We start from the raw sequence: 19,659 nt of genomic DNA, 5'->3' as shown, positions 1-19,659 counted from the left end.
TCTAAAACATCCTTTTAAATTAAGTTTCAAGTTACATAGGCAGTAGACTATCCCAGTAGGGCTGGTCAGAACTCTAGGAATTAATACAATATTCTGTATTGTTACTTCAGACTGACTATGAAATGTTGTCCATGTAGCTAATCAAAATGGCAAATAACAAATGAAATGAGCTTTGCTCTTAGAAGTTCTGTATATAAAGCTATTATAATCAAAATTAAGTAGCATACAGTGGTGATTTCTTCTATGTCAAAATTTGTTAGATTTAAAGGAGAAAATGCCTGGAAGTGTAGGTAAATGTGTTTAATCCTCTGTCCAAGCATTTCAGTACTGACACAGCCAACATGTTTGCCACATCCTTAGAATTTTTATTTTTATTATAGATTAGTTCCCTCTATCAAAACACTTCAATTCACACAAAAAACTATAGAATGTGATGTATCCAACAATATGTATAGAAGTTATTGTTCCTATTTGACTGAGAGCATGTTTATTTACAGCTTCCTTTATTATAGATGGTCTTTTCAGTGGGGTGAAAAAATAGTGCTTTTTTGTAATCTGTTAAACAACACTTTTAATATTTAGTTTGTATGAATATTATGATTAATTTAGGAAGATGCAGCTTTTAAGAGGCTACATTGTGTAAATAAGACTGTACTGTAGAGCCCATAAGGGAAAGCTAGCATTATTTTTTGGTAGTATGTATTTAAACAGTTTTACATGATGATGACACAAAGGAATGAATAAATGTTTTTCAAGAACAAGAGTACATTGTGATGTATGCAGTTAAGATTGATGAATATTGGGAGATGTGCAAATTGTCACACACGTATGTTTAGGAAACAACTAAAGGGCTTGAATACATGTAATTCCACGCCGGACCAGGGGGTGGCGAAGTGCACTGATTCTTTCTTTCAATCTCTTAAGAGACCATTCTAGGGAAATCCCGCCCGGCTATGGGGCACCCAACGACATCACTTCCGGTCCCGATGACATCACTTCCTGTAATGGCCTTTAATGCCGCGATCTTGTGAATATTGAGTTGGTTCTGTTTTGGACTGAGTTGTGTGAACATGGATCTAATGATTAAGAAGTTTTGCAGCCGGGAACAATTATACGGGTGGCTGCCCCAAACCTTCGCAATGTCTTGTGGTCTTTATTCTTACAAAATATAAAAGCAAATACTAAAAAGGTATTAGAACTCTTGGAACTATGTTAGTGTAACCAGTCCCTGTTAGGAATGATTTAGCCCTTGCATTGGGGGAACATGGAGAGCAAGATGGATCTCAGCCACTGTTAAGGTATTCAAAGGTTAATTGTTAAAATCCTTTCAAAAAGGTAGGCAGCTCTTAGTAAGGATTACAGATGCAAGTGTTGCTTGGTACACGTGTACAAAAGGTTAGTAAATTCAGGAACATTATTTAGGCATTTCCAGGATTACCTTGTCCACCAATAAAAAATAACTTTAAGATGCTAAAGTACCTTTCATGTACACCTTCACAATACACATTGCATATTACATTAGTCTTTTTCAAAAAAACTGTAAAAAAACAGTATTGTTTACCTTAACACAGTTTTGATATATAAAACTAGTTAAACATGTTATGTAAAAGCAAATATTCCAAACATTTTAACAATATATTCTTATGCACAAGGAAGCTTTTGAAGTTGATTGATGTCAGTATCAGCCATTCAAAGGCATTTCATTTAGCTTACTAAGAACGTTTTGGCCTAAAAATATATGGAAGACTCTTCTTTTTTTGCCATCCAGATTTAAGTAAGACATTTGACAACCATCCTGAAATAGTGCCAGCATTTCCTAAGTAAGCATGCCCAAGGTGTCACTGCCATGTTTAGAGTATAACTTTCTCCAGAGTGACTTATTGGTAGTGATGGCTTTGTATTTTTATACAAAATTCCTGCAAGAAAACTTTCACAACAGTAGCATTTGCCTGTAAATATTTTTGCCAGGCAATGTGGAGTAAAACAAGGTCTTTTTTGCCAGCAACTGCATCTAAAACACAGATGATATGTTTAAGTTATTTATATATTTTTATCAGTTTGCTTGCTTAATTTTTGCTTTTGTACAGGTCCTGTACCAATTGGCTTGACAGAGGGACAGAGCTGGGAAAGATGTGCAGCAGGTTAAGGTGATAAAGGATAAAGATGGAAACATACTCACAAGGAAGGAGCGCAGATGGAAAGAGTACTTTGAAATGCTGATGAATGAAGAAAATGAGAGAGAGAGAGAAGGTTGGATGATGTGGAGAGAGTGAATCAGGAAGTGCAATGGATTACCAAGGAGGAAGTAAGGACAGCTCTGAACAGGATGAAGAATGGAAAGGCTGTTTGTCCATATGACATACCTGTAGAAGCATAGAGGTGTTTAGGAGAGAGAGCAGTGGTGTTTTTAACCAGATTGTTTAATGGAATCTTGGAAAGTAAGAGGATGCCTGAGGAGTGGAGAAGAAGAATAAGGGGGATGTGCAGAGCTGTAGTTACTATAGGGAGGTAAAACTGATGAACCACAGCATGAAGTTATGGGAAAGAGTAGTGGAAACTAGGTTGAGTAGGGAGGTGATGATTAGTGAGCAGCAGTATGGTTTCATGCCAGGAAAAAGCACCACAGATGCGATGTTTGCTCTGAGGGTGTAGATGGAGAAGTATAGAGAAGGCAAGAAGGAGTTGCATTGAGTCTTTGTGGGCCTGGAGAATGTATATGACAGGGTGCCTCGAGAGGAGTTGTGATATTGCATGAGGAAGTTGGGAGTGGCAGAGAAGTATGTAAGAGTGGTACAGAATATGAATGAGAGAAGCATGTAAGAGTGGTACAGGATTTGAATGAGGAAAGTGTTACAGTGGCGAGGTATCAAAGTAGGAGTAACAGATGCATTCAGAGTGGAGGTGGGATTACATCAGGGATCAGCTCTGAGCCCTTTCTTATTTGCAATGGTGATGGACAGGTTAACAGACAAGATTAGACAGGAGTCCCCATGGACTATGATGTTTGCTGATGACATTGTGATCTGTAGCTAGAGTTGGGAGCAGGTTGAGGAGACCCTGAAGAGGTGGAGATATGCTCTAGAGGGGAGATGAATGAAGGTCAGTAGGAACAAGACAGAATACATGTGTGTAAATGAGAAGGAGTTCAGTGGAATGGTGAGGATGCAGGGAGTAGAGTTGGCAAAAGCGGATGAGTTTAAATACTTGGGATAAACAATACAGAGTAACTGGGACTGTGAAATAGAGGTGAAAAACAGAATGCAGGCAGGGTGGAATGGGTAGTGAAGAGTGTCAGGAGTAATTTGTGACAGACGGGTATCAGCAAGAGTGAAAGGGAAGTTCTACGGGATGGTAGTGTGACCAGCTATGTTATATGGGTTGGAGACGGAGACAGCTGGATGTGGCAGAGTTAAAGATGCTAAGATGTGCATTGGGTGTGACAACGATATATAGGATTAAGAATGAATACATTAGAGGGTCAGCTCAGGTTGTAGGGTTTGGAGAGAAAGTCAGAGAGGCAATATTGCAAAGGTTTGAATATGTGTAGAGAAGAGATGCTGGGTATATTGGGAAAAGGATGCTAAGAATAGAGCTACCAGGCAAGAGTAAAAGAGGAAGGCCCAAGAGAAGGTTTATGGATGTGGTGAGAGAGGACATATAGGTGATGGGTGTAACAGAGCAAGACGCAGAGGACAGGTAGATATGGAAAAAGATGATCCACTGTGGCAACCCCTAACAAGAGCAGCCGAATGAAGAAGAATATTTTTTTGCATAGTGTCTGCCCAGAATGAATAGAAAGCTGAATGTATACTTTTGCTTCAAGTCAAATGTAAGGATATGGTTTGAAGACAATGAAAAAATCAGGTTGAGCTACACAAACTGGACATAACTGTACCTGGAGAATATTCTATCAGTTCAAATATATTTGATTTTTCCCATTCAATTTAATTCATTCTGTGTGCTCACATTGTTTTAATAACAAAATTATCAAAAATTCTATTTCATTTTCACAATTTTATACTATATAGTGAAATTCATAACCGACATAAATGGGAAGACAAGTTTACAATGAATCAAAGGAAATAAAAAGGTTAATGTTAGGGTGAAATATCATTATAGTAAAAATACTATAAAATAGATTTTTGAAGCTTAGGTCAGAAAGAGTTAATGAAGTTATTGTAATCACATCAAGACTAAGCCCCTTTAATCAAAGGATGAATAAAGGCAGTGCTCCTAGAAAGCTATGAGGCCAAGTAATTTTGTTCAGTTTACAGTGTATTCAGAAAGTACTCAGACACCTAAAATCAATAAATTCATTTTTATATCCAAATTAAACAACACTCAGTATATATCAGAATGACCATGCAAAATCAGGGTTTTATAAATTTATTAAAAATGAAAAATTAAAATATTACATTGACACAAATATTAAGACCCTTTACTCAGTGCTTAGCTGAAGTACCTTTGTCAGGAATTACACCCGAGTTGTTTGGGGTATGTTGTGACAAGTTTCACACACCATGATTTGGGGATTTAATGCCATTCTTTTCTCCAGCTCCCCTCAAGTGCTGTCAGGTTGTATGGATACCATCAGTAGACAGCTATTTTCAGGTCTTTCCGGAAATGTTCGTTTAGGTTCAAGTCCAAGCCCTTTCTAAGCTAATTAGGAATGTTCCGAGAGTTGTCCCTAAGCCACTCCTGTGTTGTCTTTGCTTTATGCTTAGAGTCACTGTTCCTGTTGGAAGAACCTACAACTCAATGTTAAGTCCAGAGTGCTCTGGAGCAAGTTTTCATTAAGGATATCTTTGTACTTTGCTTCATTTAGATTTCCTTTCACCCTGTCTAGTCTCTCATATTCTGCTGCAAAAACAAACCACAGCATGATGCTGCCATTAGAATGCTTCAATGGGAGAATAGAATTACACAGGTGATGAGTGGTGCCTGGTTTCCTCCAGATATGACACTAATCTTCATCAGACCAGAAAACCTTGTTTTCACAGTCTGAGAGACTTTAAGGTTTCTTTTCAGGACTCCATGTGTCTCTTACTGAAGAGAACCTTCTGTCTGGCCACTCTGTCATAAAGCCCAGATTGGTAGAATGTTGCAGTGATGGTTGTCCTTCTGAAAATATCTGCCATCTCCACACAGGTTCTGTGTGACCATCGGGTTCTTGGTCACCTCTCTTACTATGGCCTACCTTCCACAAGATGCTCAGTTTGATTGGGTGGCCAGCTCTAGAAAGAGGTGGTTATTATAAACTTCTTCCATTTAAGAATTATGAAGGCCACTGGTGCATCAATTTTTGTAGCCTTCCCCAGATTTGAGCCTAGGCACAATCCTATCTCTAAGTTCTGCAGGCCAGTTTTTCGACCACATGGCTTGGTTTTTGTTCTGAAACACAAAGTCAACTATAGGAGCTTATATGGACAGATGTGTGGTGTTCGTAATTATTTCCAATCAACTGAAATGATTATAGGTGAACTCCAAACAAGGTGCATAAACCTTTCAATGATGATCAATAGAGTGGGAGGCACTTGAGCCTAATTTCAAGTGTCATATCAAAGGCTTTGATTACTTATGCCAAAGTGATATTTCAAGTTTTTTTATTTTTAATAAAATTTCCAAACATTCCTAAAATTCTGATTTCACTTTGTCCTTCCTAGGTACTGAAAGTTGCTTGATGAGGAGGAAAATACATTTTAATGATTTTAACATAAAGCTAACACATAGCAAAATGTGAAAAAACATGAAGGGGCCTGAATACTTTCAGAATCCACTGTACATTTACATCCAGCAGAGTTGTCTTCTAAATTGGAGAAAAAGTCATTATTTTGTATTTTTAAAATCAATCATACTTCAAATGTTTTACCTAGGGATGTTAAAATGCAAACAGTTCACAAGATTTCTCTTGATGTGATGCTCTCTATCATTTGTTTTACACCTCGAGGGACTCTCTGAAAATCATTTTTATTGCTGCAGATATGCAACCCATACACAAACTACTGGCTTTCTAAAATGAAAAAAATACTAACCATGTTTGGATTTTATTATATTAATACAAAATGCCTCCTTATTATATATACCTTTCCATGTCAAAACCTTTTGGTAGATATATTAGTTTTTATTCTACTTGTTGCACAAAACACACTTAACATGACTTTACCAGAAATAGGAAAAGGTGTACAAAGCTCTGTAGTGCACTGGAAAAAGAACACTATATAAAGATGGATACTGCATATTTGCAAATCAGTGCTACACACATTTCCATCCTACAGCCTATGCCAGGGGTAGGAATGTACAATATGTATTGTCTACAGTAATTTCTTGATTGATGTTTTAACAATGTATGAGCTGAAATTATCGAGTATGTCACTCACTTTGCAAAAAACAATCAAAAACATGACTTGAGAGTCCACACATTCAATGTCTCATGTAACCTAACAGGATAGACTACTGCGCATACATGCACGGTCAGCGCACAGTCAGTAAAGTGAATGAGCAATTAACACCAGGTGGCTGCAATCTTCATTGTTAGATTTAACTGCAAGATGTGGATTATCCTCTATAGCATGGAGGTGGCTTGGCTTTGAAAAGACTAATGTTGCTTAAAAGACAGCAATCTGCAAACTATGTCGGAAAAAATTTTGCCATTAAAGACAGTATGACAACTAATTTGTTTCACCATCTGCAAAGTGAAATTAATCTAGTACAGAGCCCCGCAAGTGTAAGTTAAAAAAAAAGTCAGTTTGAATGAAAGTCAGTTTGAATGAATTATCAATCTGTTCAAACAAATGATATAATTTGTTTGAGCAGATTATTTTTATTCTCGTAAGAAGCATAGGCCTATTGAGCGCATTTTATTTCGCAAGCTGTCTTTGTTCGGGGTCCTCAATTCCAAAGCACGTTTTTCTTATTGTTATTTAAAACACTCACAAAGATCCCTGCCTCCCCGTCCCACTCAATCCCGTCCCAATGATGGAGAAAGCTGGAGCAGGTGATGACACAAGGGAGGTGGCAAAAAAGAAAAAAAAGGAGTCTTTTAGCAGCTTTAAAAAAAAAAAAACTACTCTTGCACACTGTTCAAGAGCTACTTGATGATATGTGAGGTGGACAGTGATGTACATCCACAAAACCTACCTGTGCATCCCTGGAGGAAATGTTGTAACACGCAGGACTGCTGCTTTGAAGCCAGATGCTGTGGACAGACTGGAGTTTCTGTCACACAACATGAGGTCTCCTCAGTATAAATTTTTTAATTTTTTTTTCTGATATCTTTCTGCAATATTGAACAGAACTTGAAGTTTGTAATTTGTTTAAAATGCTATAGGTTTGGAGTTTTTTTATATATGTGTGCAATATATTATAGAACTTGTTTACAGATTATATAGTTTGATTTTTCCTGTGCAGTATTTGACAGAACTTTGGATTTTTACACTACAGTACAGTATGGTAGATTTTGTTCTTCCTTATATGCTGCACAATTCACATTACAGCAGAGGAGTTTAAGTTTATCCAGATTGTAATGTTCATGCCCTGTAGTTCAATTATGATTAATACATTATTCCCTTTGGATTCATATCTTATTTACGTTAAGGGCAAGAGTCTGTTTAAAATGCTCTCATTATTATAGTTTTGTTGGTCTTAGTGCAATGTTTTGATTAAATCCTGTAGGCCACTTTGAAATGGTTTATTAATACTTGCACTGTTTGATCTCAGTAATACTTTGACTGGTGATTTTAATGTTTTGTGTTATTTTACTTCACTTTTAAGTAAATAAATAAGACCCATTTTCCTTAACTGTTGTTTCCATTAATCTCATTAGTAAGCTACAATTAATATCCTATTATTAAGACCAAGCTAGACCAATTAGACTTTTAGAAACACATTAGGATACGAAATATTGTCTAATCATTATCGTCAAAATCCCAGAAAATAGAGATATTATTTTTTGCCAATATCACACACCCCTAGCCAGTGGATGTAAAGTTAAGTCTTAAAACTCAAGACTTAGTCTTAAAACTCATGTGGCTGCAGTTTTCTGTTCAAGCCAGTTTCACAATAAATGGGCAATTTCACGATGAACCAATCTAGTTTTTTTGTTAGTTGTTTTTTCTTTCTGCTGTTTTTCTGCATTCAGAAAAGTGCAGTAGTGTGAGATTTACATTTCTAAGAAATTTAGAAACATCTGTACTTTGCAGCAGCTTTAAATGTTTAACTATTTTGATACTTTGCTATTCTGTAATGTAAATGTATTATTTTTATTATATAATAATGACAATTAAAGATGAGCAGATTAGACACCAGGAAAAAAGACACGAGTGTTGAATGACTGAATCTACTTCAGGTTCCAACCCACTACAATGCTCACTAAGAAATATGGATTTAAATAGGATAGAAGTTCCAGAAAAACCAAATGATATTGAAAACCTTAAAACCAAAAAAGCAGTAAACTATTCCCAAATAACACACATAAATGCTTGCAACATTACAATAACACTAATGCAGATCCAGTTTTGAAATTTATGGATCCATCCGTCCGTCCATCATCCAAGCCGCTATATCCTAACTACAGGGTAACGAGGGTCTGCTGGAGCCAATCCCAGCCAACACAGGGCACAAGGCAAGAAACAAACCCTGGGCAGGGCGCCAGCCCACCGCAGATTTATGGATTGATACCAAAAAAAAAAAAACTGGGAAAGTTTGCTTAATTAAGGTACAAGTACCTTTAAAATCAGAAACTGCTTGGGACTAAATCCTGCAGGCACATGGGTGCCCCAGAATTCAACTTAAAAACCATTGGTCTATGCAAAAAAAAAAAGAAGCAAATAGTAGCGAGTCCAAGAAAACAGTTAATGTAAACATAACAACAAGCCTCTAAATCTGTTATTACTATCAGTCTACTTGACACCAGAAATATAATTATAAAACGACACAGAAACAACAGCTATTATCTTTTATGTTGCATAGCTTCTACCACAACAATTTAACCAATTTTTATTTTAATGTAACAACTTCAAATGGGTCTGCTTTGCTAAGCAACAACTAGATATGCACCATGAAATACTAATACACACTGCGTATACTGTAAATTGCATTAAGAGCAGGATGCTCTGTTGCTGCCATAGCCATCACCTCCTCAGAGCTGTACTATGCGTAATAATAAATTAAGTTCAATTGATACCGTTTTCTTAAACCTATACACACAGAAACTCTGGAAATGGGAAGGTGGGGAAAGGAGATGGGATTTACATACCTCAACTATTGTCACCTTTGCTGCCTTACACATTGGCTGATTGAAATTTCTTGCAGTTTTTCTAAATAGGGAAAAAAAATAAAATGAATCTTAGCATTTTTCATGAAAGTACACAAGCAAAATTTAAATGCACATGAGAAATAAGTAAACTTCAACTTCATATAAAAAGCACTAAAATACTGAAAGAATGTTAAAATTCTGAAAAGAAGAAAAAAATGCAGGCTTTGAAAAACAATGAATGGGTTATAGTGACCTCCTGTGGTAAGTATAAGCTTCACAAATTGTGTTCTTTCTATAAAATCAATTAATGTAGAATCAAAACACTTCATAAATATACTACTCCTCAAAGCATTTATAATAAAAAAATTAGTAAAATATTCATTATCTTTAATAGTTTCTCTTCATGGCAGAAACCAATTACAATATGTTTGTTTACAAAAGAGTAAGAGAGTCAATTGCAGTCCCATCGTGCTTATTCTTAAGTAAGTAATACAGCATTAACTGACTCTATGTTTTAAATATTTTTGGACATATCCTCTAATAGAGAATTTGATTTTTCCTAATTTGAGATAATACAGAACATCATTTACCCACTGAGTTATATGGTGGGCTTTGACTGTTGTAGTGTTGAATAGGCTATTACTGTAGATTTATCCCTATGTACTTTGATGCAATCAGGGAGTACATCAAATACCACTGTTAAGGAATTAGGAGTGATTAAAATACTGAGAATGTTTTAGAAGGATGGAAAGATGTTGGTCCAAAATTATGTTAATCTAGTGTATTCCCAAAATATATGGTCTAGTGATGCTGAAGAAACTTGGCAGTGTTCAAAGGTTGTGTCTTCCCCTGGGTACATTTTGGGCAATTGTAAATGAGAAAAAATGACCAATGAAAGTTCTTAAGATGAATTATGGAATGTGTGGTGCATACAGAGCCAGAGTTTATTTTATGTATGGCTGAGTTCTACTCTTTTTCTGAGATTCCAATTAAAAGGCTCCTTTCTCTCTTAGAAGTGTAGATTCGTTCAAATTTTTTATAAGACTAAAGATTATGACTTCTGGGATCAATACAGGTAAATGTTGTGGAACGTTGGGCAGGTTTCTTTTAACAAAAATTCTAATCTGCATATAGAAAAAACTTGTGTAGTTAGAAAGCTAAATTTGAAGCATAACCATTCATAAGATGCCTATACAAAGATCTCTAACTGTCTCAATCCAAATGGTTTTCCATATTTTAAACACTGAGCAGGTTTGAGAAGTTGGATAAAACTAATTATAGTAGCAACAGATAACTGCTTCTCTACCTTGAAATACACTCACCTAAAGGATTATTAGGAACACCATACTAATACGGTGTTTGACCCCCTTTCGCCTTCAGAACTGCCTTAATTCTATGTGGCATTGATTCAACAAGGTGCTGAAAGCATTCTTTAGAAATGTTGGCCCATATTGATTGATAGGATAGCATCTTGCAGTGGATGGAGATTTGTGGGATGCACATCCATGGCACGAAGCTCCCGTTCCACCACATCCCAAAGATGCTCTATTGGGTTGAGATCTGGTGACTGTGGGGGCCATTTTAGTACAATGAATTCATTGTCATGTTCAAGAAACCAATTTGAAATGATTCGAGCTTTGTGACATGGTGCATTATCCTGCTAGAAGTAGCCATCAGAGGGTGGGTACATGGTGGTCATGAAGGGATGGACATGGTCAAAAACAATGCTCAGGTAGCCCGTGGCATTTAAACGATGCCCAATTGGCACTAAGGGGCCTAAAGTGTGCCAAGAAAACATCCCCCACACCATTACACCACCACCACCAGCCTGCACAGTGGTAACAAGGCATGATGGATCCATGTTCTCATTCTGTTTATGCCAAATTCTGACTCTACCATTTGAATGTCTCAACAGAAATCGAGACTTTTCCAGTCTTCAACTGTCCAATTTTGGTGAGCTTGTGCAAATTGTAGCCTCTTTTTCCTATTTGTAGTGGAGATGAGCGGTACCCGGTGGGAACTTCTGCTGTTGTAGCCCATCCGCCTCAAGGTTGTGCGTGTTGTGGCTTCACAAATGCTTTGCTGCATACCTCGGTTGTAACGAGTGGTTATTTCAGTCAAAGTTGCTCTTCTATCAGCTTGAATCAGTCGGCCCATTCTCATCTGACCTCTAGCATCAACAAGGCATTTTCGCCAACAGGACTGCCGCATACTGGATGTTTTTCCCTTTTCACACCATTCTTTGTAAACCCTAGAAATGGTTGTGAAATACTCAGACCGGCCCGTCTGGAACCAACAACCATGCCACGCTCAAAATTGCTTAAATCACCTTTCTTTCCCATTCTGACATTCAGTTTGGAGTTCAGGAGATTGTCTTGACCAGGACCACACCCCTAAATGCATTGAAGCAACTGCCATGTGATTGGTTGATTAGATAATTGCATTAATGAGAAATTGAACAGGTGTTCCTAATAATCCTTTAGGTGAGTGTATATCCTGCAACGGTTCCATATTTTAAGTAAATGCTAGATGACTGGATTACTGGAAAATTGACGACATGTAATATTGAAGACACAAAGCGGGTGAAGAAGGAAGATTTAATACAGGACCTGTTTTCTATTTCAGGGAAGGCCAGTGAGAATTCATGAATTTCTGCCAGCCTCCAAGATTTTACTGTGTATATTCTGCTGCTTGGTAGTCAGAACAAAAGTTAGGTAAGTGCCATACAACCTTTTTCTTTAGATCTTTGCAGAGATGGCTTTTGAATGTGTGGCCATTTCGAATTTGAGATGAAAGATGTTACAATTGAGTCTAAACTCTTCAAGAATGACTGTTTATGTATATAGAGGTACTCTGGAATAGAAATGGCAACTTAGTAAGGATGTTCACTTTAATACTATTACTTCTCTCCTTTCTAAGGTGAGATGGAGGGAGGACTACCTGTCAACAGCTTGTTTGATTTTTTCCATAGTACTTTTAAAATTTTATTGGAAACTAGCAAAATACCCGCGCTTCGCAGCAGAGAAGTAGTGTGTTAAAGAAGTAATGAAAAAGAAAAGGAAACATTTTGAAAATAACGTAACATGATTGTCAATGTAATTGTTTTGTCACTGTTATGAGTGTTTCTGTCATATATATATATATATATATATATATATATATACATACAGTGGTGTGAAAACTATTTGCCCCTTCCTGATTTCTTATTCTTTTGCATGTTTGTCACACAAAATGTTTCTGATCATCAAACACATTTAACCATTAGTCAAATATAACACAAGTAAACACAAAATGCAGTTTTAAATGATGGTTTTATTATTTATGGAGAAAAAATCCAAACCTACATGGCCCTGTGTGAAAAGTAATTGCCCCTGAACCTAATAACTGGTTGGGCCACCCTTAGCAGCAATAACTGCAATCAAGCGTTTGCGATAACTTGCAATGAGTCTTTTACAGCTCTGGAGGAATTTTGGCCGACTCATCTTTGCAGAATTGTTGTAATTCAGCTTTATTTGAGGGTTTTCTAGCATGAACCGCCTTTTTAAGGTCATGCCATAGCATCTCAATTGGATTCAGGTCAGGACTTTGACTAGGCCACTCCAAAGTCTTCATTTTGTTTTTCTTCAACCATTCAGAGGTGGATTTGCTGGTGTGTTTTGGGTCATTGTCCTGTTGCAGCACCCAAGATCGCTTCAGCTTGAGTTGACGAACAGATGGCGGACATTCTCCTTCAGGATTTTTGGTAGACAGTAGAATTCATGGTTCCATCTATCACAGCAAGCCTTCCAGGTCCTGAAGCAGCAAAACAACCCCAGACCATCACACCACCACCACCATATTTTACTGTTGGTATGATGTTCTTTTCTGAAATGCTGTGTTCCTTTTACGCCAGATGTAACGGGACATTTGCCTTCCAAAAGTTCAACTTTTGTCTCATCAGTCCACAAGGTATTTTCCCAAAAGTCTTGGCAATCATTGAGATGTTTCTTAGCAATATTGAGACGAGCCCTAATGTTCTTTTGCTTAAGAGTGGTTTGCGTCTTGGAAATCTGCCATGCAGGCCGTTTTGCCCAGTCTCTTTCTTATGGTGGAGTCGTGAACACTGACCTTAATTGAGGCAAGTGAGGCCTGCAGTTCTTTAGACGTTATCCTGGGGTCTTTGTGACCTCTCGGATGAGTCGTCTCTGCGCTCTTGGGGTAATTTTGGTCGGCCGGCCACTCCTGGGAAGGTTCACCACTGTTCCATGTTTGCCATTTGTGGATAATGGCTCTCACTGTGGTTTGCTGGAGTCCCAAAGCTTTAGAAATGGCTTTATAACCTTTACCAGACTGATAGATCTCAATTACTTCTGTTCTCATTTGTTCCTGAATTTCTTTGGATCTTGGCATGATGTCTAGCTTTTGAGGTGCTTTTGGTCTACTTCTCTGTGTCAGGCAGCTCCTATTGAAGTGATTTCTTGATTGAAACAGGTGGGCAGTAATCAGGCCTGGGGTGGCTACGAAATTGAACTCAGGTGTGATACACCACAGTTAGGTGATTTTTGAACAAGGGGCAATTACGTTTTCACACAGGGCCATGTAGGTTTGGATTTTTTTCTCCCTAAATAATAAAACCATCATTTAAAACTGCATTTTGTGTTTACTTGTGTTATATTTGACTAATGGTTAAATGTGTTTGATGATCAGAAACATTTTGTGTGACAAACATGCAAAAGAATAAGAAATCAGGAAGGGGCAAATAGTTTTTCACACTACTATATATATATATATATATATATATATATATATATATATATATATATATATATAGTATATACACACATACATACATACATACATACACACACATATAAACATATATATACATATCCATACATATATACATATAAACATATACACATATATATACACACACACATATATACATACATACATATATATACATATATATATATATATATATATATATATACATATACATATACATACACTGCTCACAAAAATTAAAGGAACACTTTAAAGAAACACATTAGATACATCAGATCTCAATATGAAGTTGGATATCTATACAAATAACGACAGGGCAATGTCTTAGGAACAGAAGGATGCCAAGTCTTTTAATGGAAATAAAAGTTTTCTGCCTACAGAGGGCTCAATTGTGTAGACATCCTAAAATCAGAGTGAAATGAAGATGTGGCAGGCTAGTCCATTTTTCAAAAACTTAATTTCTGCTACTCGAAACTGCTTTTCAGTATCTTGTGTGGCCCCCACGAGCTTGTATGCATGCTTGCCAACGTCGGGGTATGCTCCTAATGAGACGACGGATGGTGTCTTGTGGCATTTCCTCCCAGATCTGTATGAGGGCATCCCTGAGCTGTTGTACAGTCTGAGGAGCAACCTGATGGCGCCTAATGGACCGAAACATAATGTCCCACAAATGTTCTATTGGGTTTTAGTCAGGGGATCGTGAAGGCCATTCAATTGTTTTAATTCCTTCATCCTCCAGGTACTGCCTGCATACTCTTGCCACATGAGGCCGGGCATTGTCGTGCATTAGGAGAAAACCAGGACCTACTGCACCAGCGTAGGGTCTGACAATGGGTCCAAGGATTTCATCCTGATACCTAATGGCAGTCAAGATGCCGTTGTCTAGCCTGTAGAGGTCTGTGAGTCGCTCCATGGATATGCCTCCAAGATCATCACTGACCCACCACCAAACCAGTCATGCTAAACGATGTTACAGGCAGCATAATATTCTCCACAGCTTCTCCAGACCCTTTCACGTCTTTCACATATACTCAGGGTGAACCTGCTCTCATCTGTGAAAAGCACAGGACGCCAGTGGTGGACCTGACAATTCTGGTATTCTATGGCAAATGCCAATTGAGCTCCCCGGTGCTGTGCAGTGAGCACAGGGCGCAGTAGACATTTAGGCCCTCAGGCAACCCTCATGAAGTCTGATTCTGATTGTTTGGTCAGAGACATTCACACCAGTGGCCTGCTGGAGGTCATTTTGTAGGGCTCTGGCAGTGCTCATCCTGTTCCTCCTTGCCCAAAGGAGCAGATACTGGTCCTGCTGATGGGTTATGGACCTTCTATGGCCCTCTCCAGCTCTCCCAAAGTAACTGCTTGTCTCCTAGAATCTCCTCCATGCCCTTGAGACTGTGCAGGGAGACACAGCAAACCTTCTGGCAATGACACGTATTGATGTGCCATCCTGGAGAAGTTGGACTACCTGTGCCACCTCTGTAGGGTCCAGGTATCGCCTCATGCTACCAGTAGTGACACTGACTGTAGCCAAATGCAAAACTAGTGAAGAAACAGTCAGAAAAGATGAGGAGGGAAAAATGTCAGTGGCCTCCACCTGTTAAACCATTCCTGTTTTGGGGGTCATCTCATTGTTGCCCCTCTAGTGCATCTGTTGTTAATTTCATTAACACCACAGCAGCTGAAACTGATTAACAACCCCCTCTGCTACTTAACTGACCAAATTAATATCCCATAAGTTTCATTGACTTTATGCTATACTCTGATTAAAAAGTGTTCCTTTAATTCTTTTGAGCAGTATATATATATATATACATATATATATATATATATACATATATATATACATATATACATATATATATATACATATATATATATATATATGTATATATATGTATGTATATATATATGTTTATATGTGTGTGTGTGTATATGTATATATATACACATATATACAGTCTTTGGGGTGCAAGCAACTGTTGCTGGGGGTGCCAGAATCCATGAAGGAATGAAAAACATTATTTGTACAAAATCTTAATTTATTTATCCATTCCTAAATAATTAAATGGGCAGGCTATTTCAGATCAGTGCAATACGCTGCTTGTTAAAACGGATGACTCCCGCTCTTACGTGCAAGTCTGCGTGGATATTATGAACTATCGTTTCTGTTCAAGTTCTATTTAAATTTTAAATAGAAGGAATTTTATTTAGTCGACAGAATATTATTCCGGAATAAATCAACTCAAACCTTAAATAACTTATAATATTTTGCTCTCCATAAAAATATATCCTGTCTAAATTATACAAGTTAGAAGTAAAGTAAACATTAAAAGAACATTCAAATTTCTTTACTCATATTAATAAAAGGCAAAGCCCTCACTCACTCACTCATCACTAATTCTCCAACTTCCCGTGTGGGTGGAAGGCTGAAATTTGGCAGGTTCATTCCTTACAGCTTCCTTACAAAAGTTGGGCAGGTTTTATATCGAAATTCTACGCGTAATGGTCATAACTGGAAGCAGTTTTTCTCCATTTACTGTAATGGAGATGAGCTTCAACGCCGTGGGGCGGAGTTTCGTGTGACATCATCACGCCTCCCACGTAATCACGCAGTACATAGAAAACCAGGAAGACCTCAAAAAAGCGCTGAAGAAAACATGCATTATATAATTGAGAAGGCAGCGAAACAATAAGAAGCGGCGAGTGACATATACAACCATATTCATGAGTTCTGCTACTTCGAAACAAAGCACGATGTAAACCTACACTTTAAATTAAGTTCATAGACAGGCTGCGCTGGCGTTTGTAATTTAGTGCCTGCCCATATAAGGCCGTCCGTCAGCGCAATCCAATAGCAAACTGCCACGGGTAAATATTCACGGGTGAAGGACTGTGCTTATGGAGAGGAAGATGAGATGGTCAGGGTGGTGTTTGACACAAACTCAGCGAAACTGCGAGAGAAAGTTTTAAGTGCCAGGACTAAGGTAACATTAAATACAGCTATGAACATAGCACGAGATGGCACCAGCACAGCTGGGAAACTTCGATGCATGTACACCGAGTGGCTCACGTGAACTGACGCAGTGCACAGATAAAAAGCAACAGTTCCAAAGAGCGCTGAACAAAACCGAATTACACAATTGAAAAGGCAGCAAAAATATGAAGCGCCTGATACTTACAAGCATATTCATAAATCCAGCTACTGCGGAAACAAAGCACACGTTGAAAAAGTCAATGTCCCGCTAAAGGAAGACAGTGTAAAAAAAACCCGTGCATGCAGTGTGTCAGGTCTCAGATAAAGAAGAAGACGAGCTGTTTATTGATGCAGTAAGAAACGAATCGATGAATGAAACCTGTCATCTTTACAACGATTGACAAACACGGAATGTAACTTGAACACAACACATCCTACAAATACGAACCTGATTGAAAGAAATAATGATAATCAAATCCTTGATGACAGCAACACTCAGTAACACTCACAAAACAAATACTGTATATTGACAGTCATGTTACGTTATTTTTAAAATGTTCCCTTTTCTTTTCTAGCTTTTTAACACACTACTTCTCGCTATACGCGGGTATATATATATGTATATATATATCCCGATCTACATACTCGAATAATGGATACTTTATTCGCCATCAATGATTGTTTTGGTAAAGCCATACTCAGTGTATTCATTAGATGAACGGTAAAAAAGTAAGAGCGAGGGGAGGATGACTCATTGAGGCATGCAGGCTGTAGTGCGCGTCAACTCTATCTGAATTGCGCGATCACATTTGAAAAAATATATCTTTTCAAGTTCTATTTAGTCCATATGTGTCAAACTCAAGGGCAGCGGGCCACATCAGCCCGGCGTAATTATATCCGCCCGCGAGATCATTTTATATACTGTATTATTGTTATTAATGGCCCGCGGTATATGAAGCGCTGGTAACACAATAAACTACAGATCCCATAATGCAGCGCTTCAGCTGCCTTGCCGAACACTTACCGCGTTAATCAAGTCTACCTTATGATGCTGCAAGTTATTGCAAAGCTAGAGTTATTGCGCACTGAGTTTGCACAGCGCTTTGGTGACTTTGAAGAACAAAAAAAGTCTGTCTACATGCGGCTCGAACCTTGTGCATGTTTGGTAGCACATATCTGTGTGAGAAGCTCTTCTCAGTGATAAAGACTAACAAAACAGCACACAGGAGTCGCCTCACTGATGAGCACCTGCAATCCATCCTGAGAATCTCCACAACACGGAACCTCACACCAAACAGAAACGAACTTGTGGCCAAAAGATGCAAGGCGTCCAGCTCTAAAATGACATATGAGCAAAGACACCTGAATGATTTGATTTGTTATTGCACGTAAGAGCGGAGTCAACCGTTTTAACAAACAGCGTATTGCACTGATACGAAATAGCTGTGTGTGTATATATGTAGATATGTATGTATATGTATATATATATGTTTATATATGTGTGTGTATGTATGTATATATATATATGTATGTATATATGTGTATATGTATAGATATGTATATATATATATACATGTTTATGTGTGTGTGTGTAAATATATATATATATGACAACAACACTCATCACTCACAACAGTGACAAAACAATTACATTGACAATCAGGTTACGTTATTTTCAAAATGTTTCCTTTTCTTTTCATTGCTTCTTTAACACACTACTTCTCCTGCAAGGCTGGTATTTTGCTAGTTTTATATAAAAAACTTAAATTTTAAATATCCCAAAAGATTTTGCTCTCCATAAAAATATATCCTGTCAAAATTATACAAATTCAAATATGAACATGGTGCATAACAAAACCTGGAAAACCTGGAAATATAAATAAAATTTGTTCTTTTCAGCAATAACAAATCAAATCATTCAGTTGTCTTTGCTCTTATGTCATTTTATCAGAGCTGGACGCTGGCATCTTTTTGGCAACAAGTTCGTTTATGTTTGGTGTGAGGTTCTGTGTTGTGGAGATTCTCAGGATGGACTGCAGGTGCTCATCAGTGAGGCGACTCCTGTGTGCTGTTTTGTTAGTCTTCATGACTGAGAAGAGCTTCTCACACAGATATGTGGTACCAAACATGCACAAGGTTCGAGCCGCATGTAGACGGAGCTGGAGCATTTGTGCGGAAATGGAGTGAATAAACTGTGCGGGCGTGCAGTATCGTACTTTGCCTTCAGTGTGCCATTACACTGCAGCTCAATCACCTCCATCTGAATCTGCACAGGTGCAGTTTCCACATCGACGGCAAATGGGTTGTGAAACAACTCAAAATTCTTTTTGTTCTTCAAAGTCACCAAAGCGCCGTGCAAACTCAGTGCGCAGTGCGCTCAGTTTATCAGCAAAGTGCGATTTGGGAACACCGTTGTGCCGACTTGGTTCAACATTACTTGGCAACAGGGAAAGTGGGGCAAGTTGCACTGGTGCATTTGTGTCTCCCATAAAAGTAGTTTCACTTGAAATCACTTTGTGATTTTGCACGGGTAAAACGTCTGCTGAAGTGTAAGATTCTTCTTTAACTCTTCTGCTTTCTGTATCTTGTGCATTGCATTCAGGTCTTTCAGGTTATCTTGATGTTTTGTCTCATAGTGCCGTCTTAGATTAAATTCTGTAAT

General features: G+C 37.9%; 1 protein-coding gene across 1 annotated transcript in view; it reads right to left on the bottom strand.

Moving 5' to 3' along the window:
• The window catches only part of oxct1a (3-oxoacid CoA transferase 1a), a 217,031-nt gene that overhangs the window by 138,162 nt on the left and 59,210 nt on the right, over window positions 1–19,659 (bottom strand). Inside the window, exon 7 of the mRNA XM_039758621.1 lies at window positions 9,254–9,314. Coding sequence (XP_039614555.1) covers window positions 9,254–9,314 — 61 coding nt within the window. The remainder of the gene's footprint in view (window positions 1–9,253; window positions 9,315–19,659) is intronic.

This window comes from Polypterus senegalus, chromosome 7, assembly GCF_016835505.1.
Source record: "Polypterus senegalus isolate Bchr_013 chromosome 7, ASM1683550v1, whole genome shotgun sequence".
In the NCBI taxonomy this organism is placed as follows: Eukaryota; Metazoa; Chordata; class Cladistia; order Polypteriformes; family Polypteridae; genus Polypterus; species Polypterus senegalus.
This window is presented reverse-complemented; position numbering and strand designations above follow the sequence as displayed.